General features: G+C 32.9%; 1 protein-coding gene across 1 annotated transcript in view; it reads left to right on the top strand.

Annotated features, from left to right (window-relative positions):
• The window catches only part of AGPS (alkylglycerone phosphate synthase), a 144,006-nt gene that overhangs the window by 48,604 nt on the left and 69,490 nt on the right, over positions 1 to 25,912 (top strand). The window contains exons 3-10 of the mRNA XM_027127360.1: positions 864 to 954; positions 2,792 to 2,912; positions 3,008 to 3,082; positions 7,431 to 7,502; positions 9,002 to 9,081; positions 10,269 to 10,349; positions 19,425 to 19,550; positions 22,064 to 22,172. Of these exons, the coding sequence (XP_026983161.1) occupies positions 864 to 954; positions 2,792 to 2,912; positions 3,008 to 3,082; positions 7,431 to 7,502; positions 9,002 to 9,081; positions 10,269 to 10,349; positions 19,425 to 19,550; positions 22,064 to 22,172 (755 nt within the window). The remainder of the gene's footprint in view (positions 1 to 863; positions 955 to 2,791; positions 2,913 to 3,007; positions 3,083 to 7,430; positions 7,503 to 9,001; positions 9,082 to 10,268; positions 10,350 to 19,424; positions 19,551 to 22,063; positions 22,173 to 25,912) is intronic.

Here is a 25,912-nt window from a genome sequence, read left to right as displayed (position 1 = left end):
CAACAAAATGAATCAGTTATATATATACATATATTCCCATATCTCTTCCCGCTTGTGTCTCCCTCCCTCCCACCCTCCCTATCCCACCCCTCCAGGCGGTCACAAAGCACCGAGCTGATCTCCCTGTGCTATGCGGCTGCTTCCCACTAGCTATCTACCTTACGTTTGGTAGTGTATATATGTCCATGCCTCTTTATCGCTTTGTCACCGTTTACCCTTCCCCCTCCCCATAGTCTCAAGTCCATTCTCTAGTAAGTCTGTGTCTTTATTCCTGTTTCACCCCTAGGTTTTTCATGACATTTTTTTTTTTTTTTTAAATTCCATATATATGTGTTAGTTCTTTTAAGCTTAGCTGGGCTGCTTAGTGTGTCTGCTCCATACATGTGTAATTCAAGATCAGCCAGACATTTGGACAGAGTTTATACATAGGTCCCTCTGACTGACTCCTGGATTTGTGTGGTTTTTCTGTACTCTTCCCAGATGCTGTGTTCACTGTGAACACTGTCCTCTTTTTCTTTCAGCCAGGAAGACTGTAGGTTTTCTGCATTCTTCTTTCTTTCTGTGGTACTAGCTGGGGCTTTCCCTCAGGCTAAAGCCTGTTTAAAAAATAAAACAAAACTGGAAACTCATATAGGGCTGTTTTCTTCTTACTCCCTTACCACCTATTTTTGCCTGGTTTGGGGCTATCTATACTGCCCTCGAATAGTTGGGTTTTGTTTGTTTTGTTTTTGTCCAGAGCTTATCATTATATGTGGGAGGGTTGGTTCGATAGGAACAACTTGACCATTACTAGAAATAGAATCTAAGATTTGAACTTAAGTGAAGATACTTTACTCTAACGTTTTACATTCTTTGTACCTTAGGTACCCTCTTAGTGGCATGGTTTTGCCAACTTTTAAAGAGTGGATCCAAAATACCCTTGGAGTAAGTCTGGAGCATAAAACTACCTCTAAAGTAAGCAAATAAGAATGATTAATAATATTCTTAACTGAGTGTGTGTGTGTTTAATCCCAAATTAATTAGACTTATCTTAGTAATTTGTTATAGTTATTTAATATATTTGTTATTTTTTTTGTTAAGAAGTTTACTAGTCATATTAGCCTTGTTAGGCTTTCTAGGGGTGATTTTTACAAAAAAATTTTTTTAGCATCACAGATATAGAGCCTAATCTCAGCATTTATCTGAGATTTATCTGGCAAATCTGTAATCCTCTCTGAGCCTCAGAGTTGTAACTGTCTGTCCTGTGTTTCACAAGTAGTAGTGAAGTTCAAATGAATGAATTCTGTGAGAGAACTTTGTTACAAAAATATAAGTTGCTGTTATTTTTAGGTTTTGTAATGAACTGACAGTAATCTAGAATTAATATAGAATAATTTAAAATAAAAATATAATGTTACATTTATTAACAAAACATTTAGAATATTTGAAGATTGAAAAAAGTGAAGTAAAAGTTTGATTAAGATATGAGTGGTAGAGAATTTTAGTTTGCTCATGTGGTATCACTTTTCTGACGGGGGTGGTTAGAATCCTTTAGACTATATACGTATTAAACTAATGAAATAGTTAACATTTCTTTATATAATCTTTATTATTTATTAGTATTATTCGCTATGGCATGGTATTCTGCATCCTTCTGAGTATAACTTGCATAAGTGCAGGGACTATGGCTTATACTATATTATCCACTATATCCAATATATTATTAAAGACTGTAGGTATTCAGTGAGTGCTTGTTTGGTTTATTTATAAATCCACAGTTACATTTTATTCTAGTATTAAATTAGGCTAAACAGCTAATTTCTATCCCTCTCAAACCAAATTCTTTTAACTTTTCTTTAAAGATCTCTTCTATTTCCTTTTTTGACTATTTGTGATTACTTTTTTGACACTGATGCAATCTATATACCATATTCAGAAATTTCACCAGTTTTACATGCACTTCTTTTTTCTGTTTTGAGCCCTTTCAGTTTTCAATAACTTGACAAAATAGTAATCTGTATGATGGTATCTGTATGATGGTGATAATCTCATTTAACAGATGAAGAAGGCAAGGCTTGCACAACTTGGGTGACTTGCCCAATGTCACATAGCTTTAAAGTTGAAGATTTACTTTTCAAGTTACCTGTTAGTTGAAATTAAGTATCAAGTTTATGATTATGTTGTGAGTTTTAAAGCACTCCTGTAAAAATGGGTTTATTACTTATTGGGAGGCTTTTTGCTGATCATTTAAAAATAATAAAAGGAAATGATAAACTTTATCTACAGGTGAAAATGTAGTTAATGCAAAAGTTAACTATCTTTCCCCCAGTATCCCTAGTCTAAAATCGAAGATTTGAGACTTTGCTATCTTCCTTGTTCTTAATTGTAATCTTTATTTTTATTTTATTTTATTTATTTATTTTTTGACCATGCCGCACGGCATGTGGGATCTTAGTTCCCTGACCTGGGATGGAACCCTGGCCGCCTGCGGTGGAAGCAGGGATTCTTAGCCACTGGACTGCCAGGGCAGTCCCCTTAATTGTAATCTTCAGAAATAATGAAAAGGAAGGCCATAGAAGCAAAAGAGAAAACATAGGCTTTTATAACTTATGTTACAGAATGTGATTAACCAGAGCATTTGTAATTGGTTACTGTCACAGAGTTGGTTTCCATATGTATTATTTGTTATTTTCCTATGCCTCTGTCCTAATTTGGATGTAAAAATTTACATTTTATAGTCACTCTCTGTAACATAGGTATTCAAATTTTATTTTCTAAAAATAAGTCAGAGAAAACCAATTTTATTTTCTAGGCATCCTTAAATCCTAGTGATACACCTCCTTCTATTGTAAATGAAGATTTTCTTCATGACCTTAAAGAAGTTAATATTTCATATTCACAAGAAGCAGATGATCGAGTATTTAGAGCTCATGGTAAGCAACTTTATATAAGTGCTATTTATTTTTAATTTGTAAATTTCCTATAATTTAAGATGTTTTTGCATTTTCTTTTTTAAACCTCAAAATAGGTCATTGTCTTCATGAGATATTTTTGCTCAGGGAAGGAATGTTTCAGCGAATTCCTGATATAGTTTTATGGCCAAGTAAGTTCTTGTTTTTCTTTGTATTATTAATTTAGTATTGTTAAATTTTAAGTAAATTTAGTATTGGAGATACGTACTTTTAAACATATGAACTGTAAAAAATATAGATCACTATATTTTTAGAGTTTTCTAAAGGTCACATCATTCTTAATATGATCATCCTGAATGGTTGGTTTTAATGATTAATTTTGTTGATGATTAAATCTTCATTTAGTACGTACATATCCTTTTGCGAGGTCAGTAGAAAAATGTATTTTGGGCTAATTTGAAAGCTTAATGAAATTATTATCAATCAATTATATATTTAGATGTATAGAAACTCTTAACGTAACTGATTACTGCAACCAATAATAGTAGTTTGTTGATGTTAACTTGTGGGCTAAAAAATATGGTATTCAAATGATGAATAAGATGAATAACAACTTGATGAACAAGTTGTTTAATATGGATATTGTCTTTGATATAAATAATTAAATTTTGAGAAATTAATTTCATTTAGGGATTTGGCTTGAGATGGAGGATGGATGAGCTTTCTGTTATTGTTTTGCTCTTGCTGATGCTTAGGCACTATATTTATATATATGGTTTTATATCCACGTCTTGTAGCAGAAACTTTAAAGCAGAATACAGGTATACTGCTCCTTACCGTCTATAATTACCTTTTAAGAAGTTCTATTGATCTTCCGATCCTTTTTTCTCTTCAGATTCCATAAAAGGATTATATAGAGTGTTTTATTTTTCAAAAAATTGCCTCATTCATGGACTCTCAGTTCTTAGATGTGATCCTTTTCCTTTGCAGGGAATATCTGAGGGAAAAATCCTACTTGAATTTGGGGATAGGAAGGAGGGTGACATATATAGGGAGAAAACAATCTATCTGAGTAGTGTATTCGTGCCCAAATCAAGTCTAAAATTTTGTTCTGTTGAATCTTCCAGTATAAGAACTTCTTGGAAATAGTTTGTTTCCCAACAGGTTGTCAGTTCACTGAGGCCTTTATTTAACTTTAATGTAAATTTCCTTTTGGTAATAAAGTTCAGGTTTTTCTTTGCATGAGGGTAAGTTTTGAGACAATATGGCAATTTGAGACAATGTGGTATTCCATAGAGTGGAGGTGGCTTTCTCATCTTACAGTTTAAATAGCTACACACCATATCTGTATATATACATATGTACACATACCTAGGAAGTCTATCGTTGTGGATGTCTTTAAGTCTGTCTGTAATTGGAGTCTGAATTCTACATGTTGCTTTAATATGATGTCTAGGGCTTATCTAAGAGTAAGAACTTGGAATATATGTAACTTTCCTGATTTGGAGTCATACTTAAACCAGGAATTGTCACCATTGTGACCTGTACACAGTGTAGCTATTTCTACCTTTCATTTAGTTTGGACAAGTAGTTAGTTACTTATACATTGTATGTTGTCTGTGGTAAGTATACTTATAAAAATAAAGTCTCCTTTAGAAGTACTTCACTTATTCAATTTCTGCATTATTTTCAGCAGTCTAAATATCAAAACTTTAGGTCTGTGAAAATATGTGCTAGGTACTGTTCCAGGTATTGAAGATAAGACACTGAACAAAACACAAATCCCTATTCTTAGGTGCTATACAATTAAGTGGGGGCGGGAGGAGACGGAACAATAAACAAATATTTAATGTAGCAAAGGGTGGTAAATGTTATAAAGAAAAACAAGGCACAGTAAAAAGATAGAGAATAAATAGGGTGGGTGGTGGGATGAGGGAGTGCTGTGTCAAATAACATTGTAAAGGAAAGCTTCCGATTTGGTGACAATCCTTGAAATAGTTTTGCCTTGTTAAAGGTTTTTAACAGACATCTTTGGGTATTTTATTAATTATTAATGAACTAGTATTCCATTTATTGAGAATTTTTACCACAGATAGTAAGCTTTATAGGCTTAATCTGAAAGCCTAAAAATGGATTTTTATTAAATTTGGAATGATGCAAATGACATATATTCCTAGCTTTAAGAAAACCTGGGAAATGATAATCATAACTTTTATAGAACAGTATTTTTACTTTCATAAATGGATATTAATTTATATATTTTCATTTGTATCCTTATTTCCCTTTCAGGTCCTAAGCAAGTGATACTCAATTTTTGCATGGTTTCCTTGCTTCAAATCTCTTTTTCCTCCATGCCATCCCATAATTTATCAGGAGATTGATCTTTCTAAAACACTCTCTTTGCCATGTTGTTCCCTTCCTTAATTCCCTTTTGCTAGTCAAATTGAGTCTTAGCACCTCTTGCTTGGTGTTTAAAATCTTCTGCCTTCAGATTTTTAATACTTACTTTACTTTTACACTGAAAAGTACCCTTTGGTGTGTACAGTAGAAAGGAGTTTGTATGCAGTATATCATGTATAATGTTTAAAGTTTTGTTTAAAGAACAATAAAGAATCATCAATGGATGCAAAAATTAGTGGGCAAAAGTATGAAACATTTATGTAATCAAAGTATTTCCTCATGAGATATTTATTAATTATAGTTTTTTTAAATAAATTTATTTATTTACTTGTTTTTATTTTTGGCCGTTTTGGGTCTTTGTTGCTGTGCGCAGTCTTCATCTAGTTGCGGCACGCGGGGGCTACTCTTTGTTGTGGTGCACGGGCTTCTCATTGTCGTGGCTTCTCTTGTTGCAGAGCATGGGCTCTAGGCACGCGGGCTTCAGCAGTCGTGGCACGCGGGCTCGGTAGTTGTGGCTTGTGGTTTCTAGAGCGCAGGCTCAGTAGTTGTGGCAGGCGGGCTCAGTTGCTCTGCGGCATGTGGGATATTCCCGGACCAGGGCTCAAACCCCTGTCCCCTGCACTGGCAGGTGGATTCTTAACCACTGCGCCACCAGGGAAGCCCTATAGTGTTTTTATATGGAGAAACCTAACAGTTGGCCCTTCTGATCCAAGGGTTCTGCATCTGTAGGTTCAACCAATGCTGTTCAAAAGTATTTGGAAAAAAAATTACATAAAGGCAACATGCCAGTAACTATATAGCATTTACATTGTATTTACAACTATTTGCATAGCATTTACATTGTATTAGGTATTATAAGTAATCTAGAGATGATTTAAAGTATACAGAAGGATGTGCTGTAGGTTATGTGCAAATACTATGTCATTTTCTTTTTTTTTTTAACATCTTTATTGGAGTATAATTGCTTACAATGGTATGTTAATTTCTGCTTTATAACAAAGTGAATCAGTTATACATATGTTCCCATATCTCTTCCCTCTTGCGTCTCTCTCCCTCCCACCCTCCCTATCCCACCCCTCTAGGTGGACACAAAGCACCGAGCTGATCTCCCTGTGCTATGCAGCTGCTTCCCACTAGCTATCTGTTTTACATTTGGTAGTGTATATATGTCCATGCCACTCTCTCACTTTGTCACAGCTTACCCTTCCCCCTCCTCATATCCTCAAGTCCATTCTCTAGTAGGTCTGTGTCTTTATTCCCATCTTGCCCCTAGGTTCTTCATGACCATTTTTTTCCCCTTAGATTCCATATATATGTGTTAGCATACGGTATTTGTTTTTCTCTTTCTGACTTACTTCACTCTGTATGTATGTCATTTTCTTTAAGGGACCTGAGCTTCCCAGATTTTGGTGTCTGTAGGGGTCCTGGAACCTATCCCCTGTGGATACTGAGGGACTACTGTACTGTATTACTAAATGATGAGAGTTAACATTACCAGCAATGAGACTTATCTACATCATGCGCCTCCAGATACAATGCACTGAGAAAGGCACAGCATCACTTCTGTGGAATTCCTGCCAAAATGTATAAACTGAATTTAATCCTAAGGAAATAAGCAAACCCAAATTGAGGGACATTATATGAAATAACTGACCAGTGCTCTTCAAAAGTGTCAAGGTCAAAGTAGACTGAGGAACTATTTCAGAGTAAAGAAGACTAAGGAGATGTGACAACTAAAATGCAGTGTGTGATCCTGGTCCAGAAAAGAGGACATTAGTGGAACAGCTGGCAAATTTTGAATAAGGTCTCTTGATTAGTTAATAGTATTGTATCAGTGTCAATTGCTTGGTTTTTATAGTTTTTATAGTTATATAAGATGTTAGTATTTGCAGCTACTGGGTGAAGGAAATCTTTGTACCATTTTTGCAACTTTTTTGTAAGTGTAAAATTATTTAAAAATGAAAAGTTAAAAAAGATAAAAAACAGTTTTTTAAAAAATATAGTGATTTAATGTGTTAGTGAGTGAATAAATGAAGGAAAAGTTTAGACACTAAAGAACTCTATAGACCCTTGTTTTGCAGGGTTACCCAGATTTTGTTCATGTCCTTGTGATTAATTTATTTTCCCTTTTTTCAACAGCGTGTCATGATGATGTAGTTAAGATTGTGAATCTAGCGTGCAAATATAACCTTTGTATCATACCAATTGGTGGTAGGTATTGTGTGTTTTGAATTTTAATGTGATGTAAATTTGTTCTATTTTAAATATTTGTGCCATCCCACTGAAAACATTCTTACAATTATGAAAAGGTTATCTTGAAAAACTGGTTTATGGTGTTTATTGGTTATGCTGGTCTATTTCTGTTCTGAGTAGATCTACCTAAACTGTTTGAGACATGATTTACCCTTAGTTCATGGCTTCTTTCCCATGTGGATCCTAATTGAAGCTGTGACTTACTGCCTAAATAAGAAAATGTTCCTGCTTTAGTAATTACTTTCTAACCTTTATCTTAATAGAGAGAATATTATTTTTCAAAGGCTAACTATACCCAACATAAATCTTTGAGAAGAAGGGATATGCAACTAGGATAGTGATAACCAAATCAGTAATATCTTTTAATACTGAAAACTAACATTATTTTACATTTTAAGATAAATTTAATCTCTCTTGATCATTCACCAACCACATCATTTTAACAGCTTACACAAGCCAAAGGAAATTGCCTTCACTGACTGAATTGGCATTGATGGAATGGAAATGGAACCTCTGCAAATCAGAAGTTCCAGATACCTTCTTCAGCTGATACTTATCGTTGAATTCATGCAAAAAAGGCATTACACTGCCACTTTTAATGAAATATTTTTCTGATTTCAAATGACTTTGACAAGAAATAGTGGTTACTAATCACAGACATGTTCTTAACATTGTTTCACCATGTAGATCAATACCCCCTGTACTTGCATCAAGGTGACTTCCACTTATATTCTGTCCAAAAGGTATGAAAGTACCAATTCAAACTTTATTCTGCTATATGATGGTACAGATCTGGTTAAGAACTGAGAACACCGTATTGTTCCGTATTGTTATCAAGAAAGCATTTTTCCTTTGACAACAAATGTTAAGTAGGAGTACATTGTTTAAATTCTTCTATATATTAATTATTCTATATTAAAAATCACTTTTTCACCAAAGAACATATAAATTTGTTTTTGAATATCATATAATCTGGGCAGTTTTAACTTTATATTCTAATTTATTAAAGCCTTTTTGCATGGGAGTATAAGATAATATTTTAAATGATAAGTGAATCTCATAAATATGGCAGAAAGGAGATAATGGTGTCTCTAGTTGTATAGGATGCGTATTTTTTCTTTTACGCTATCTCTCCACAGTAATCATTAGCGTAGAACTTTTCTAATCATGTTTTTGGAGTTCCACAAAATGCTAGGGGCTTCACTTGAGTGTGCCCGGGGGATGGAGCCATATCCCATTACTTTCAGCTCCATAATATTTCTTCATTTTGGCATGCACCGTAAAATTAAGGTGAGTTTGCTTATAGTGTGTTAGCATTTGCAAATTACATTTTGCAAAGTAGAAATAGGTTTTATTTCCTAGAGGACCTATCTGTATACTTTGTCTTAGGGATTTACCCTAGAAATGTAGCTAAAAGTAAAATATTTAAGCATAGTTGTTGTTTCCTATTTTGGCAGGAGGAACAAGTGTTTCATATGGCCTCATGTGTCCTGCAGATGAGACAAGAACAATAATTTCTTTGGACACTTCACAAATGGTATATGATAATTTAAGATGTATTTGAAGATAGTGTTTAAAAGTTGTCTTTATGGCTCAGTCTTAGTTATTTTTAAAAAGGTAATTGTCCATTTTGTTTAAAGTTTTTTCATCATTATATTTTACCTTTGTCTTCAGACCTCTAAAAGCTAAGTTCACTCTTACTCTAAGTCATATATCTTGATGGATTCTACCAAATTGACATGTGAAATTGACAATTTGAGAAGCATGGATTGGAATAGTGATACAATAGATGACCTGATGTATTGTTAAAAAACAAATAATATTTGTTAATGTTAATTTGAATCATCAAAACTTAGTTGTTCCCCAAATTTTTACTAATGCTATTGTACTTTTGCTTTTGGAAGAATAGAAGAGCTAATTAATTTTAAAATTAACTTAAAATTAATGAAGGTGCTAATAAACTTTAGGATTATTTTGTGAGATTTTGGTTCATTATGGTCCAAGAGTTGGCCATTGTGCTATGTTAAAATTTTAGTTTGGGTATGAACTTAATCTTTGTATAGTCAACAATATTCCTGTTTATATAATCTTTTATTATAATTAAAAATTTAATATTATTATTTTATTGAAGTTTTTCAAGCATCAAAGTAGAGAGAATAGTATTTCTAGTCTCTAGATAAAATAATTATTTACATACATTGGCTTTATCTTTTTTCCTCTACTATTTTTAAAGCAAATCCTGATAGTATGCTACTTTACACCAAATATTTCTGTGTATTTCTTTTAAAAAGCACATTTTCTCACTATATTATTATCACTTCTGGCAAAATTAAAAGTAATTCCTTATATCATTTAATATCCAGTCCACATTCATTTTCCAGTTGTCTCAAAACTGTCTTTATTCTATAATTCATTTCATTGTTCAAATGGGGATTCAGACAAGGCCTGCATTAGCTTTTGGTGGTTTCTTTTAGTCTCATTTTATCTGAAACCCTCTTCCTCACTTTCTGAATGTCTGTGTTTTAAACCAACTCCTGTGCAATATACTGCCTGTGTTACTATGTCTGTCATGTTGTATAGTCAAGAACAAGTGGAGCTTTCTAGTGTGGGTAACCCTACTTACTTAATTTCTATCTTGTCACTTGCTGCTTTCAGTTAGGAGGTTATATTTCCTGAGAAAGTGTCTGTTCCTGGAGATGAGACTTCTTTCTTCTTTTGCAACAGAATCGAATCCTCTGGGTTGATGAGAGCAATCTGACAGCTCATGTAGAGGCTGGCATAACAGGACAAGAGTTGGAAAGACAGGTATGTTATTTAAAATTTTCAAAACTGCTGTGTATCCCCTCTATGAATAAAGTACCTTTCACAGTATATTCACTGAACAAGCTTGTTCGGTTTCTGATGTGGGTCAGATATTGAGCTAGATGCTATGAACACAGTAGTGAGTAAGACACCCATCCCCTACCCTATGAAAGCTTACGTTATATTATGACAGAAAGTTAGGTAAATAGACATATGACTCAGTGAGAATTTCTAGGTGAAGCCTGGCTAAATGTGGGGTGTTTAGGCTCATCAAATGGGGTTCGAAGAGAAGGAGTTGAACAAAGATGGTATCACAGAGGACTCGGCATTTAAAATGAGGATTAAATTAGGATGAGTGAGAGTGAAAAGGAAATGGGGTTGGGGAGAACAGTCCAGTCAAGGGAAGCAGCATGTGCGGAAGATGTACAGGCAGCTGTTGCTTTGGAGGATCTGCAGATAGTTGAATATGGCTGAGATCTAGTTTGTGTATATGGGAGAACACATATTCTTGGTGTTTGTATTTTGGGTGAGTGTACGTATAGTAGTGGTAAAGGGTGAAGCCAGGAAAACATGAAGAGGTCAGATCATAAAGCCCCAGATGTTTGAACTTTACCTTTGTACTTAGTTTTCGTGAGCTACTCTGTGGAGGATGGATGGGCACGTAAAGGTGGATTAAGTGGCTGCTGCAATAATTTGGACAAGAGCTGATAGTGACTTGAAACAAGGTCGTAAGAATGGAGTGAAACAGAACAAGTTGGACACAGAATTCTCAGAAATTAATGATAAATTTGATCAATTTGGGTAGATGTTGGTATTTGCTATTCATTGAAATTTTCAAAGCATAATTCTATTGAAAACTGCTCATCTCATGAATAAGTGGAACTCCTGGAGTCCTTATAGCACTTTTTTGGGATCCTAACGAATTTTAGGAAACTTGAGGTTCTCTTCATGGATTTTAAGCGGTAATTATTAAAATGTATTGGTTTCTTCAGCCCTTTCAAATATGGTCAAGATGACTGTAACTCAGCTTTTGTAAACAAAAGTTAGAAAGTCCAGTTCGCTGGTGATGAACTGACTATTTTGTTCAATTTGGGTTACAGAGACCCCTCTTTCCTACCTTTTTTCCCCCTTCTTCCCACCTTTTAACAACACAGAGAGAAATGTGACATGCTTGTTGATCTTTTTTTTATTATCTTTTTCCATATTTCATGGTAAAGAGTTGAATGAAGTTGGTATGCTGGTGACCAATTCTGGATGAAAGGTTTTGAAAAACATTATTAAACTTTTATTTTTTATTTAATGCGCTAAGATACAGAGAACTAGAATAAAATTGAACATATTCATTGAGACATTAAAGATCTTCAGTAAGTCAAGGTTTTATATAATTCAAGGTAATTAGGTTTGTTAATTATTAATGAACTTTGTGGGTTGAATAATAGTATTTAATGAAAAAAAACCTGTAAAAAGGCCTGTATTAGTCTTCTGTTATGCTGAGAGGCATTATCAACACAGTGATTTTTTTTTATAACAAAGGATGGCCTTTCATGTCTATAATTTTATATCCTTTATTATAGCATTTGATGTAGTATTTTAACCTTTCCAAGTTTTTTTTTTTAAAGGTTAGAATTAAAATTCAAGGAACATATTTCCTTGAAATTTAAATGACATTTTCCTAGACTAGAAACTTCTGATATCTTACCTACTAGTTTATTTCCCTAAATGCCAACATAGAATATTTCTTTTTGCCTCTAGTAGACTCTAATATAGTTTCTATAGCTGTGTTGATCCCAGTTCAAGTTCTTCCTCATTATGCTTCTGTATTCTTCAGTTTCTTCTTCAGCTGAGGTAACCAACTTAAAACTTCCTGCTTTTTCATTCTAAAAGTTTTAAAATGACACAAATATATTAGTTGGGTAGCACAAATTTTCATCTTTTTAACTTGTAGATTACATTTTTTAACATGTATGAAATTTAAGGGAGGTCATTAAATGTTAACTTTGGATTTGGGGAATTTGTTTCTAGGTTTATTAAATCTTTGGCTACTTAATTTCATTAGTTAATAGTCTGGGGATATGTGACTTATGTTTTCCCCCCACTAGGGATGCATTTCTCAATGCCTCAGTTTCTTTATCTATAAAATGGAGATAATACCTACTTCATAAAGTTTTTGTTAGGATGAAATAAGTTAATAATGTAAAGTACTTAGAACTTTTATTCATTCCACTAATTTTTATTGAGTACTATCTGCTTCATTCAGACACAGCTGACTTTAAATATTTCTTCTATATGCCAAAGACTCCTAAATTTGTATCACCTCAGACTTCTTTCTTGAACTCTAAACTTGCATATTCACTTGCCTAGTTGACGTCTCCACTTGTGTATCTAATACACATTTCAAACTTAACATTTAAAAAAATTGAATTTCAATTTTCCCTCCACAATTTGCTTATTCTGCAGCCTTCTCATTCCCAGTTGGTGGAAATTCAGTTCTTTGGGCAGCTTGAGCCAAAATCCTGAGTCTTTTTTTTTCTTTTTAGTATTTCTAAAGGGTCTTTTTATTTTTAAAAATATTTATTTATGTGATTGCACTGGGTCTTAGTTGCGGCATGCGGGCTGTTTGTTGCAGTGCATGGGCTTCTCTGCAGTTGTGACGCTCAGGCTCTAGAGCGCGTGGACTCAGTAGTTGTGGCATGCAAGCTCTCTAGTTGTGGCACATGGGCTTCAGAGTTCATGGGCTCAGTAATTGTGGTGTGCAGGCTCTCTAGTTTTGGTACATGGGCTCAGTAGTTGCAGTGCATGGGCTCAGTAGTTGCAGTGCAGGGGTTTAGTTGACCCGCAGCATGTGGGATCTTAGTTCCCCCACCGGGGATCAAATCCGTGTTCCCTGCATTGGAAGGCGGATTCTTAACCACTGGACCACCAGGGAAGTCCCTGCTTTTGTTTATAATAGTTTCATTGAGATATAATTGTCATACAATACTGTAAACTGCAGTCATTTAAAATGCACAACTTGATAAGGTTTGGTATATGAATACAACCATGAAACCATCACCACAATCAAGATATAGAACACATGCACCAATCCCAAAAGTTTCCTCCTGGCCTCTTGGTAATTCTCTCCATCCCATCTTTTCCATGTCCCTGGCAATCACTGGTATGTTTTCTGTCACTGTAGATTTGTTTGAATGTCCTACAGTTTTATTAAAATGAAATCACATACTCTATTTTTACAAGGGTGGGGTGAGGGTTGGCTTCTTTCACTAGGCATAATTATTTTGAGATTCATGCATATTGTTGCATGTATCATCAGTTTATTCCTTTTTGTTGCTCAGTAGTATTCAGTTGTATAGATATACCACTGTTTGTTTATCCATTCACTTGTTGAATGCTTGGATTATTTCCAGTTTTGGGCTATTACAAATAAAGCTGCTTTGAACATTCATGTGTAAGTCTTTGTTTGGACATATACCTTCCTTTCTCTTGGGTAAGTATCTAGAAATGAAATGGCTAAATCATTTGGTAGATATATATTTACCTTTTTGAAAAACCACCAAACGTTTTCCCAGAGTGATTGCATCATTTGATATTCGCGCTAGCACTGTATGAGTTTATCTACATCCTCGCCAATATTTGTTATTGTTAGTCTTTTAAAGTTTAGTTGTTCTAGTAGGTTTGTTATGGTATCTTACTGTGGTTTTAATTTGCATTTCTCTAATAACTAATGATGTTGGAGATCTTTTCAAGCACTATTTGCCATCCATATATTTTCTTTGGTGAAGTGTCTCTTCAAGTGTTTGCCCAATTTTTAAATTGGATTGTTTTCTTTTTATTGGGTTTTGAGAATTTTTTTAACATATTCTGGACATAAGTTCTTTTCCAGATATATACTTCGCAAATATTTTCTCCCAGTCTGTGGCTTGTCTTTTCATTCTCTTAACAGAGTCTTTTGAAGAGTAGATGGTTTTTAATTTTGATGAAGTACTTAATTTTTTACTTTATATGTCATGCTTCTACTGTCATATCTAGAAACTTTTGCTTCACCTGAGTTTACAAAGATTTTCTCCCATTTAAGTTTCATAGTTTTTAGTTTCTTTTCAAGTCTGATGAGTTTTGAAGATTTTGAGTTAATGTTCATGTATGGCGTGAGGGATAGGTTGAAGTTCATTTTTTTTGCATATGGATAATCAGTTGTTCCAGCACCATTTGTTGAAAAGACTATCCTTTCTTCACGGAATTGACTTTGCACCATCATAAAACTTGTCTGTTGTCATTTTTATATAATATGTAATATATAATAATGTGCATCTAGTCTGGACTCTATTTTGTTCCATTGATCTATTGTATATCTTTATGCCAGTACCACACTATTTGGATTCTTGTGGCTTTATCATAAATCTTTTTCAAAGTTGTTTTGGTGATTCTGGGTTCTTTGTATTTCTATATGATATTTATAATCACCTTGTCAATTTCTATTAAAAAAAAGTAGCCTGTTGGGGTTTTGATTGGGATTGCATCAACTCTATACATCAATTTGGGGAGAACTGACATCTTAATATTGAATCTTCTGACCCATGAACATGGTATAACTTTGGTTTTTTTAAGGTCTGTTAATTTCTCTCAGCTGTGTCATGGTTTTTAGTGTACAAATGTTTCATATTTTTAGTAGATTTGTCCTTAAGTATTATATATTTTTATAAATGGTATTTTAAAAAGTTTTCAGTTTCTGAGTATTCTTCATTAGTATATAGAAATAAAATGGATTTTTGTGTATAGCTCTTAAATCTAGCAATCTTACTAAATTCACTAATTAGTTTTAAAAGTTTTAGCTCCCATTAGATTTACTACATTTATGATCATGTCCTTCGTGAATAAAGACAATTTTACTTCTTCCTTTCCAATCAGTATGCCTTTATTTCTTTTTCTTACCTGATTGCACTGACTAGAACCTCTAATGCACTGTTGAAAAGAAGTGAAAATAGACACCCTTATCTTGTTCGTGATTTAAGAGAGATGCATTCAGTTCTTCACCATTAGGTATGATGTTAATACTTAATGTATAGGGAGTTTTTTTGTAGATGCCCTTAATCAAGTTGAGGAAGTTCCTTCTACCTTAGTTTGTAGAGTGTTTTTATTAGGAGTGGATTTTGGATTTTGTCAAATGCTTTTTTTGTGTCTTAAGGTGGAAGATGAGGGATTTATTTGAGGCCTTTCATCTTTTTTAATATAGGTTTTCAGTATATAAATTTCCTGCAACTACTGCTTTTATGGTATCCTACAAATTTTGATATGTCTGCTCAATTTCATTAATTTCAAAATATTTTCTACTTCCCTTTTGATTCTTTCTTTGACCTATAGGTACTTACAAGTTGTTATTTCATTTCCACTTATTGGGGGATTTTTCTAAACATCGTTCTGTTACTGATTTCTATGTTAATTCCATTGTGTTCAGAAAACATTCTTTATATGACTTAAATCCTATCAAATTAATTGATGTTTGTTTTATGGCCTACAGTATGGTCTGTCTTGTAAATGTTCCATGTACACTTGAAAAGAATTTGTCCTCTGCTGCTGTTGGTTCGAGTGGTCTATACATGTCTGTTAGGTCAAATTGATTTATAGTGTTGTTCACGTCTTCTGTATTTAAAAAAAATTTCTGTCTATTTGTTCTATCAGTTATTGACAGAAGGGAATTACAGTTTCCAACTATTATAGATCTATTTTTTCTTGCAGTTCTATCAGTTTTCACTTCATATATTTAAAGCTCTGTTTTGGGGGGAATAAATACTGAGGATTGTTATTGCTTCTTGACTAATGAACAATTTTGTTACTGTGAAATGACTTTCCTTCTTCCTGATAGTATTTTTTGCTCTGAAATCTACTTCATCAGATGTTAAAACAGCCACTCCAGTTTTATTTTGACTGTTGTTAGCATGGTATATCTTTTTCCCTTTTCCATTTTTAAATTTTTTACTAATTTATATTTTTATATTTAAAGTGTTTTTCTTATAGACAGCATACAATTGGGTCTTTCCTTTTTATCTAACATGAAAGTCTCTACCTTTTAATTGGGATGGTTAGACCTTTTACCTTCAATGTGATTTATTGATATGGTTCAGTTTAAGTCTGTCATCTTGCAATTTGTTTTCTATCTTTCCTATCTGTGTTTTCTCCTTTTCCACTTTTACTGCCTTTTTTTGGATTGAATTTTTTTTTAATGATACCATTTTATCTTTTTCTTTCTTCATTAGCTATAAGTTTTTGTTTTGTTCTTTTAAGAGTTTCAGGTTTTATAGTGTATATCTTTAACTTAAAATAGTCTGCTTTAAGGTGATAATGTATATAACACTTAGAGTTTAGCATAAGAACCATAAAATATTATACTTCCCTTTCCCCTTGTCTTTCCTTTGTTCTGTTGTCATACATTCTACTTTTGCATATATTGTAAAACCTATAGTATATTGTTATAATTTTTGTTGAAATAGTAAGTTATCTTTTAAAGATATTTAAACAGTAAGAAAACATCTTTTATATTTACCCATCTAGTTACCCTTTGTGGTGCCTTTTAATTCAATCTGATGATATTTTCCTTCTGCTTGAAGGACTTGTTTTAAATATCTTTAGCGTGAGTCTGCTGCTGATGAATTTTTTTTGCTTTTGTTTGTCTGAAAATATCTTTGTTTCATATTTTTTTAACACTTGATTTTTTAGAGCAATGTTAGGTTTAAAACAAAATTGAGAGGGAGGTACAGAGATTTCCCACATGCCCCTGCCCCCACGCATGCATAGCCTCCCCCATTATCAACATCACTGGAAGTTTGTACCCCTTGACCACTATCTCCCCATTTCCCCCACCCCCTCATCCCCTGATAACCACAAATCTATGCTTCTATGAGTTCAACTTTTTTAGATTCCACATAAAGTGATATAATGACATTGAGATTTCTTTTACCAAGGGTGAACCTACATTGGCACATCATAATTACAAAAAGTCCATAGTTTATTTTAGGGTTCAATTGTGGTGGTGTATATTCTGTGGGTTTGGACAGATGTATAAATAATCACTGAGTAGCCTTCATTATATTATCAGAGTATTTTCACTGCTCTACATTCTTTGTGCTCTCCCTGTTCATTTTCTCAGCCCCCCGACCCCTGGCAACCACTGATCTTTTTATTGTTTCCATAGTTTTGTCTTTTCCAGAATGTCATATAGTTGGGATCATAGAATATGTGGCCTTTTCAGATTGGCTTCTTTCATTTAGTAATATGCGTTTAAGTTTCCTCCATGTCTTTTCATGGCTTGATAGCTTATTTCTTTTCAGCACTGGATAATATTCCATTGTCTGGATGTACCACAGTTTATTTATCCATTCAACAACTGAAGGAAATCTTGGTTGCTTCCGAGTTTTGACAGTTATGAATAAAGCTGCTTTAAACATTTATGTGCAGGTTTTTATGTGGACATAAGTTTTCAGCTCCTTTGAGTAAATACAAGGAGTATGATTACTGAATTGTATGGTAAGAGTATGTTTAGTTTTGTAAGAAATTGCCAGATAGTCTTTCAAATTACCATTTTGCATTCCCACCAGCACTGCGAGTGTCTGTTGCTCCACATCCTCTGTAGCATTTGGTGTTGTCAGTGTTCTGGATTTGGGCCATTCATATAGATGTGTAGTAATATCTCATTGTTATTTTAATTTGTGTTTCCCTGATGACATATGATGTGGAACATCTTTTCATATGATTATTTGCTATTTTCAGTGAGGTATCTGTTAAGGTCTTTGGTCCAATTTTTAATTGGGTTTTTTCTTATTGTTGAGTTTTAAGAGTTCTGTGTGTGTGTGTGTGTGTGTGTGTGTGTATTACTTTCAGAAAAATCAAAGGGTAGTAGTCTTTTGAGAGTAAATAATATGAATATAGATTGTTTGGGAATTAAGGAAGAAATATCATGGTCTGATAATCTTCATTTTAGCTTTCAGTTCTGTATTTAAGCTACTTATTTGTGAGTGGTTATTAACCTCTTAAAATTAAATAAATGTATTGAATGTTTAGTGAAAAAATTCTATTATGTAATAATTGATGTCTTAAAATCTTGTTTTCCTAGCAACAAAATTAGACAATAATTTGCATTGCTTGTGTGCAAAAGCTAACAAATTGTATTCAACCTATAGGTTCTCAGGTTCTAGATTACAGCTTTCATACCATACTTAAATACACAGATATAAACATAGCTGACATATTCTACATCTCTGCGTGGCTTACTTGAAAAACAGAAACAGTTGCTTAATTGGATGACTATCAAAATGGTCAACACAGATTGATGGGCTTGAGTGCAATAGACAGTGGGTATGCAGGTGGTAGTGTCTGTACCATTTGACATGAGATGGCTGAGTCTTTAAAATGTTTTTAGTGGAATGGCTTTGGTGGTGTTGCCGTAAAGGGCATCCATCCAACCTCAGGTGCTGTGCAGATGGCAAAGCCACGCTAATGTAGAAAAATGAGAAACAAGTGACTATTTAATGTACAGGAATGCATGATCTGCGTCACAAATACATGATGGTATTACATGCAGGAAACCTAGCCAGATGGCTGTACATTAAAGCACATGACTCCTTGAGAGAATTAAGTACAGGCAATTTGCTCAGATTTTCTGCAGGCCTGCTGCAGATTATATTAGGGTAGGGAGCATAAGAGATTTAAGTGCTTTATTTATTGAAAGTGTTTAGATGAAGTTGGCAATTATTTAAGCATAATCTGATCTCCATAAGTAATTAAATTGTCTCTGTGGAAAAAAAAAAGGAGGGAGGGTAGTTGGCTTTAAAATAAAAGAATGTAAGGAGTAAGATTGGCTGGTGAACCTGTGGAAAATGCAACTGTCTTTTGGCCCATATTTTTCCACTAGGCAAAAGCTTAAAAATATTTTTAGACTAGTGTGATAAAAGTATTTCTTTTTCTATATAGGTTTTAATGAGTCCAAATGGCAATGACATGGAAATTTTAATGTGGAAAGAGTTAATGTGTTGAGTGCTGTGTTAAACGGGGCCATTTTCACTGGTAAAATATTACATTTTTGTTTTTCAGCTTAAAGAAAGTGGTTATTGTACAGGTCATGAACCAGATTCCCTGGAATTCAGCACTGTGGGAGGATGGGTATCTACTCGGGCATCAGGCATGAAGAAGAATATCTATGGCAATATTGAGGACTTGGTAAATTTTTTTCTATTTATTATATAATAATTAGTCTATGGAGATTATTATAAAGTTGTTAAGCCTATAAAAATTGAGTTGGAGAGTCCCCCACAAAAGTATACCCTTTTTGATTATAGTAACGTTGACTATGTGTAATACAAACAGTTAAAAGGTACAACTGTGGTCATTATTTAAGAGTGCTTCTTTTTGAGTAACTGATATTTAAGTTTTGTAGATGTCTCAGTATCTGACTTATAAATGTATCTAAATATTAGTTTGCAAGCCTTGGAGCCTTGGTCTTCAACTCTACCACTATTTTAGTCTATTTACTTAGGTGATCTTGTCATTACTACTGTTTTGCCTTATGAGATTTTATATTTATTTTTCTGAAAAAAATTTTCTGTATAGAATTAAAGAGCCCAATTAAAAATGTTCTAGTTAATGTAATGTTTTATGTGCACATCATTTTGTTTTAGCTGATCTGGTGTCATTGCTCTTGAGAGTTAGTTAGGCATCCTGGCTAGGAATTAGGTATCATTTGTTCCATATGTAGCTTTTCCAGTGATTAATTGTGTGACCTTGTGCAAATTGGTTTACCTTTCTAAACTTCAATTTCCTACTATATAAAATAGAATAATGTTATTTGTTGCATAGAATTATTATAAGGAATAAAGGACATAAAATGAAAACTCTTAGCGGAATCACTGGTATGTAATAGGTACTTCATACATGTTAGTTCCCTTTATCATCAATATTTTGATAACAATTTAAAAGAATAATTTATAAGACTATTAAAGTGGTATTCCTAACATTATTCCTAGAGCTATTTAGCTTTGTTTTTCAAATCTAGCGTTTCAACATTTTCATCAATGTCTTCATTGATAGAAATATCAAATTGTTGATGAAATATATTGTTTTTTTATAGTTAACACCCAACAATTTAAGACTTTAAGTGTCTATATTATGAACACTTTTTAAATGTTTGCATTATCTTTTTTTTAATTGAAGATATTTTAGAAATCACATTTTTCTTTTCGCAATTAAGATAACATAAATTCAGTTTCAGAAAAGAGAATTTGATCCTTTTACTATTGGATTATTAAAAGCTTTATCAGAGTTAAGCATATTTGATAGACTACCACATTTAGTACTGCTAAAGCATGTAATTTATTTTAATCCTTTTGGGGGTTATTTAAGGGCCACAGATTATAAGTATACATTTTAATGTACTTATTTGCATGTTTATATCTAGTCTTTAATATAAAAAAGCATCATACTGTGTTTAATCTGCTCTTTAAACTGTTATCAATCTATTAACATGTCAATGAGCATAGGTTTGCACCATTATTTTTTTAAAATGCATATAATTCTCTTTTATTGATAATTTGTGATTTAGTAATTCCCTATTAAAGAATATTTAAATTATTTTTATTTCAAAATTATAGAAATAGATAAAGGGAAAAATATCTTCTGTAGTAATTTTTTAGCATACTTCTTTGATCATTTTCTTTGGGTAAGTTCCTAGCTTGGATTGTTGGGTCAAGCATGTTTTTAGGTCCTTGGACCCTTACAGCCAAATTGCTCTATAAAAATTTTGTGCCAGTTGACATTCTTACTAGCACTATGAGAATCTTTATTTTACTGGACCTTTTATTTATATTTTTTTCCTAAAATTTTATATTTATTTGTTAGTGAATATAATCTTTTAAAATGTCCTCATTAGCAATTTTTATCTTTTTATTTTGTGAATTCTTTATTTATGTCCTCTGCTCATTTCCTTCAACAATAGACTATTTTTATTTATCTGTCAAAAAATTATTCTGAAAATACGTTGGGTTTTTACCTAACCATTTCTGAGTCGGATCTGAGGAATTTTTTTGATTGACCCTCTCCCTACAATGTACTTAATTTCTCACATGTGTGAGACATATCTCACAGATATCTTTCTTCTTCTTTTTAACTCAGTCACCACATCTTTCTCTTCATCCCAATTTTGATGTGATCAAAATTAATACTTCGTTCTTTTCACTCTTTTCTACTGAGTGGGCAAAGTAGATAAGTTGAAGGTGGGGATAAGGCAAGAATAATTTTTTTCTTAGAATTCTAAGCATCCAGAATAGTGCCTAACATGAATAATAGTGCTTCATAAATATTGTTAAATAAATGAAAGAATGAACCTATTAAAATGTGATCATTGCATATTTTTTCCATCCTTTAGTTCTTTACCACATGGACAGCCCTAGACTAGCTTTGGTTTAAAGAAATGTGTTTTTCAGTTTCTAAGATGATGAATATACCTAGGCCAATAACAATCTTAGAATAATTTTTCCCTGTTTTAAAGTTACATACAATTTATTTTTAGTCTAAGAACTACTAAAAGATATTAGAATTCTGAAGGGAATCACCATTTATCACTTAAACCAATATTTTAAAAATAGTGTTTTATATAAATATATATGGGTGTGTGTATCCACACACACAACATTCACTGACAGATATCTAGAATTTACATCATGCATTGTATTAAACAGGTGGTTCATATAAAAATGGTAACACCTAGAGGTATAATAGAAAAAAGCTGTCAAGGACCTCGAATGTCAACAGGCCCTGATATCCATCACTTCATCATGGGATCTGAAGGTAAATATAACTGCAAACTTATTATGAGAAAATACAGGTTAGTGATTCAGTTTTGTGAAAATCTGTGATGTTGTGATATCAGATTTTTGAAAGAAAGGCATGTTTTATATATTTAATTTTTTTTTAAGTTTTATGACTTTAATTTAGTACTTCATAAAGTTTTTATTATAAGAACATCTTATTAAACTTTCTCTTGAATTTTGCTTTTTTATGTTTTTAGAGCCAGCTTAGTCCTTTTGGTGTTATTTTGTTTTTCTTTTAGAGTTTTTAATCAATTTCAGGAAGAGTAGCTGTTAGGATTTAAAATGGTTTGCTTTTACATTTATTGGTATGGTATTTTCTAATCTCTGAATTATCAGGAGGAAAGGACTAATAAAGTATTATCTTATTGCCTTGTCTTTCTATAATTATATCTTTTGTTATTTGCTAGTTGGTTTTTGAAGAAGTGGAATTTAAAATTCTGTTGAGTCACATATCTTTGAAAACTTACATTGGTCTTTTATTTTTTCACTACTTGAGTCATCTCCTTTGCTTGGTTACTTAATGCTGGGTAGATTAGAATGTAGTTCTTCATCTTATGCAAAACATTTAATTTCTGTACCTATGAGGGGGAAAAAAACACTAACCTTCCTTCTAGTTTGCAAACTAACTATTATGTAGGCACTGTGAATTTTATGGATAAGGTGAAGGTGGGCATATTTTTCAATTCTTAGCATGGTAGAGAGGGATAGTTATCCCTTAAATTCAGAGAAATGAAAGTGTTTCCAAGTTACCAGAGGAACTCACTACTAAGTCAGAAGGTGGTGCAATCTGTCAAAAGATTTTCACAACATCTAGCTATATTCATGGATAAAAGTGCATTTATGATAAACTAGGATGTTAGGGCATAAATTCTAACTTTTGATGGTAACATCAAGGAAAAAATAAATTATGTGTCTTAGTGATGTACTAGAGGTCAACTCTTAAATTGATGACCAGTGGTATAGCTTAGATATTTTTCATGATAATTAGTGACAAACCTCTGTCAAGGTGTTTCACCAATTTACTCTCATTCCTTTTCTGATCAGTGTACTCTTCTGTGGAAAAACAGAACTACACTTTTAATGAGAAAAATAAAATATTAAATTCCTTTAAAATAATACAGTTGTCTAAAAAATATTATTTTGGAACTTCTTGTATTAATGCATCATCCAAGAGTTAACTGAAAGAATATAACTTTTTCCAGTCAAATGTCAAATTGAATAACAAATAGGTATTAAAACTGATAATTATTAATTTTACTATTGGTATATACATAGTTGAAGTCAACTCTGTAAATTATCTTTTCAAGTAGCTACATCAAACATTTTTTTTCTCCCATCAATTAGCGTTTAAAAAATTCTGGTTACTAGGTACTGTGGTGGCACACCCAAGGACACAGGTTATAATTGACCATTAAAATTGAATAAGATAAATTCTATGATAGAAGTAAATGAAGGAGAAATACAGACAAAAGTCATGTTGATGGGTGCTTAGGAAGACTTCCGCAGAGGGGTTGTGCCTAAAGAGGTCCTTCAAGGATGATAATGAGAAAATAATTCTAGGCAGAGTTGAGAGAATAAGGTGGGGAGGGAGTTGCCCTACACAGAGAACTAACTGCATGTGAAGAGGCTTAAAAGTGAGAAAGAGCTGTGTCTGCCTCGTGAAGGTGCCAGTTTTTCAGTGTGACTGGAACTTAAGATTTAATTGTAGAGTGGAGTTGACAGCAGGTCAGGGTGTGGAGTAGTAAGTGTTACAGGATGGCTGGAGAGATAATTTGGTCTTTTATCCCTTTTATAATAGTTTGAACTTTATCCAAAAGACTGGACTACCTCCTTCAATAGTAAATTTTTGTACGAATTTAAGGAAGGCAAACTCATTGTTATAATAAAGTAAGCAAAGAAATACAGTTTATTAGAAACATGTACAAGGGTAAGTTATTATATTTAAATGAGATTTTATTATAAATATCCATGCAAAATGCCATACTGATTTAAGAGCATGAACCTTGAAATCTTTCAGATCTGGATTTCAATCCTGGTTTTACCACTTATATTTCTGTGACTGTGTAAATTAGGTAGTTCTCTATGCCCTATGTCCTCAGCTGTAAAATGGGGATAATAAAAGTATCTATATTCAAAAGCTTTTTGAGAGGGTCAAACGAAATTATGCTAAACAGTTTATAAGCGCGTAGTAAGTACTCAACAAATGTTAAACTGTTGTGGCTGTTTATTATTTTGGCATCAGTGATCTTTATAAGTATATTTATGGTCCCTAATCCCCATTTCTGTATGTATGTGGATATAGAGTAATCTTAATATAGTCCAGGAGACAGCATGACTGAGAGAGTAAATTTATGTGAAATCATATTCTTTTATAATATGTATTTTCTCTGCTGTTTTGAACTATCTAAATAATAACCTCCTGCCTTAAATATGAATCATAAACTTTTCCTTGAGCTTTAGAAAATACTTTCTTTTGCTATAGTTAAATCATTTGACGACAACCTTGAAAGCATCACCATTATAAAAAAACCTATTTTCCCCCATCCTGCTAAGTTCCACATGTGGTTAGCCAAGTTAAGTTTAATGTTTTTATCTTGTTTTGTGTTATGAATTTTTCATAATGATTATTTTGACAAGCAGGTTCCTCCCGTTTTAGATGTTATAGTATCATGATGAATTAATGAAAACCGTAATAAATAAAGCATTTGAAATGTTTTATATTCTTTTCCTATATGTGGAATTTACTAGTAACTTATAATGATTTGCTCTTTTATTTGAAAAAATGGCTAAAAATATGGGTTTTTTTTTAACTCGTTACCCACTCTTGTTTTAGCCTTTGCTCTAAAATGAAATAGATGAAAAGCTTACTATCAGTCCTTCTGTGTAGTTTTACTTCATCTTTTGGTTAAATAAAGCTCATCCGTTAGTAGATTCCTCAGGAAAGGCATATTCGTATATCCCATGAGTTCTGGAATGTTCTAAACTACTTTTCTATGACCTTGATACCTGCAGGACAGCTTGAGTGGCTTTAATATTCATGGGTCACACTTTTTTCCCTTGTTTTTTGAAAATACTATTCCACCGTTGCTTTGGTTTTATATGTTGTTTTAAAGAAATCTAATGCCAATTCTCTTGACTTTTTGCCTGGAGGCAGTGAGGATTTTTTTTCTTTATCATTAAAGTTTACTTTTACAACTGAGAGTTGATTGTTGTGGGTCATTTTGCTCTGGTCAGTGGACCCTTTCTCTGTGTATATGCTGGTCTTCTTTTATTTCTGTAAAGTTTTTCTTTGGATTGTAGAGTTAAATATTAGGGTTTTCGATTCCGTTCCCCCTGCTGTTTTGATTTTTCTTCTTCAGGGACACGAGTTATACATTTGTCTGACTTTCTTTGCTTATTTTCCATTTCATCCATGATTTCTCTTTTTTTCTCAACTTCTGTATTTTATTTTAATTCTCTTGGTTATTTTCTGGCTTTTCTTCAATGCCCTGTATTAAGTTTTCATTTGAATCTATTCTCTCTTCTCCTTTGGATACCTTGTAACCCAGCCTTCATTTTTTTTATGTTTTGTTGTTCTATTTCTTCCCTGAGTTTGGTCATCGTTTATTTCATTTTATCTTGTTTTTTGTCCATTTATGTTTTTAGTGTTTATGTTTCTAATTCAGCTATTTTTTCGTATCCCCAAATGCTTGTTTGACAGTGTTTAATTGAGTTTGA

Source organism: Aethalodelphis obliquidens, unplaced genomic scaffold (genome assembly GCF_003676395.1).
Source record: "Aethalodelphis obliquidens isolate GAN/ISIS:26980383/991018 unplaced genomic scaffold, ASM367639v1 scaffold2, whole genome shotgun sequence".
Lineage (NCBI taxonomy): Eukaryota > Metazoa > Chordata > Mammalia > Artiodactyla > Delphinidae > Aethalodelphis > Aethalodelphis obliquidens.
This window is presented reverse-complemented; position numbering and strand designations above follow the sequence as displayed.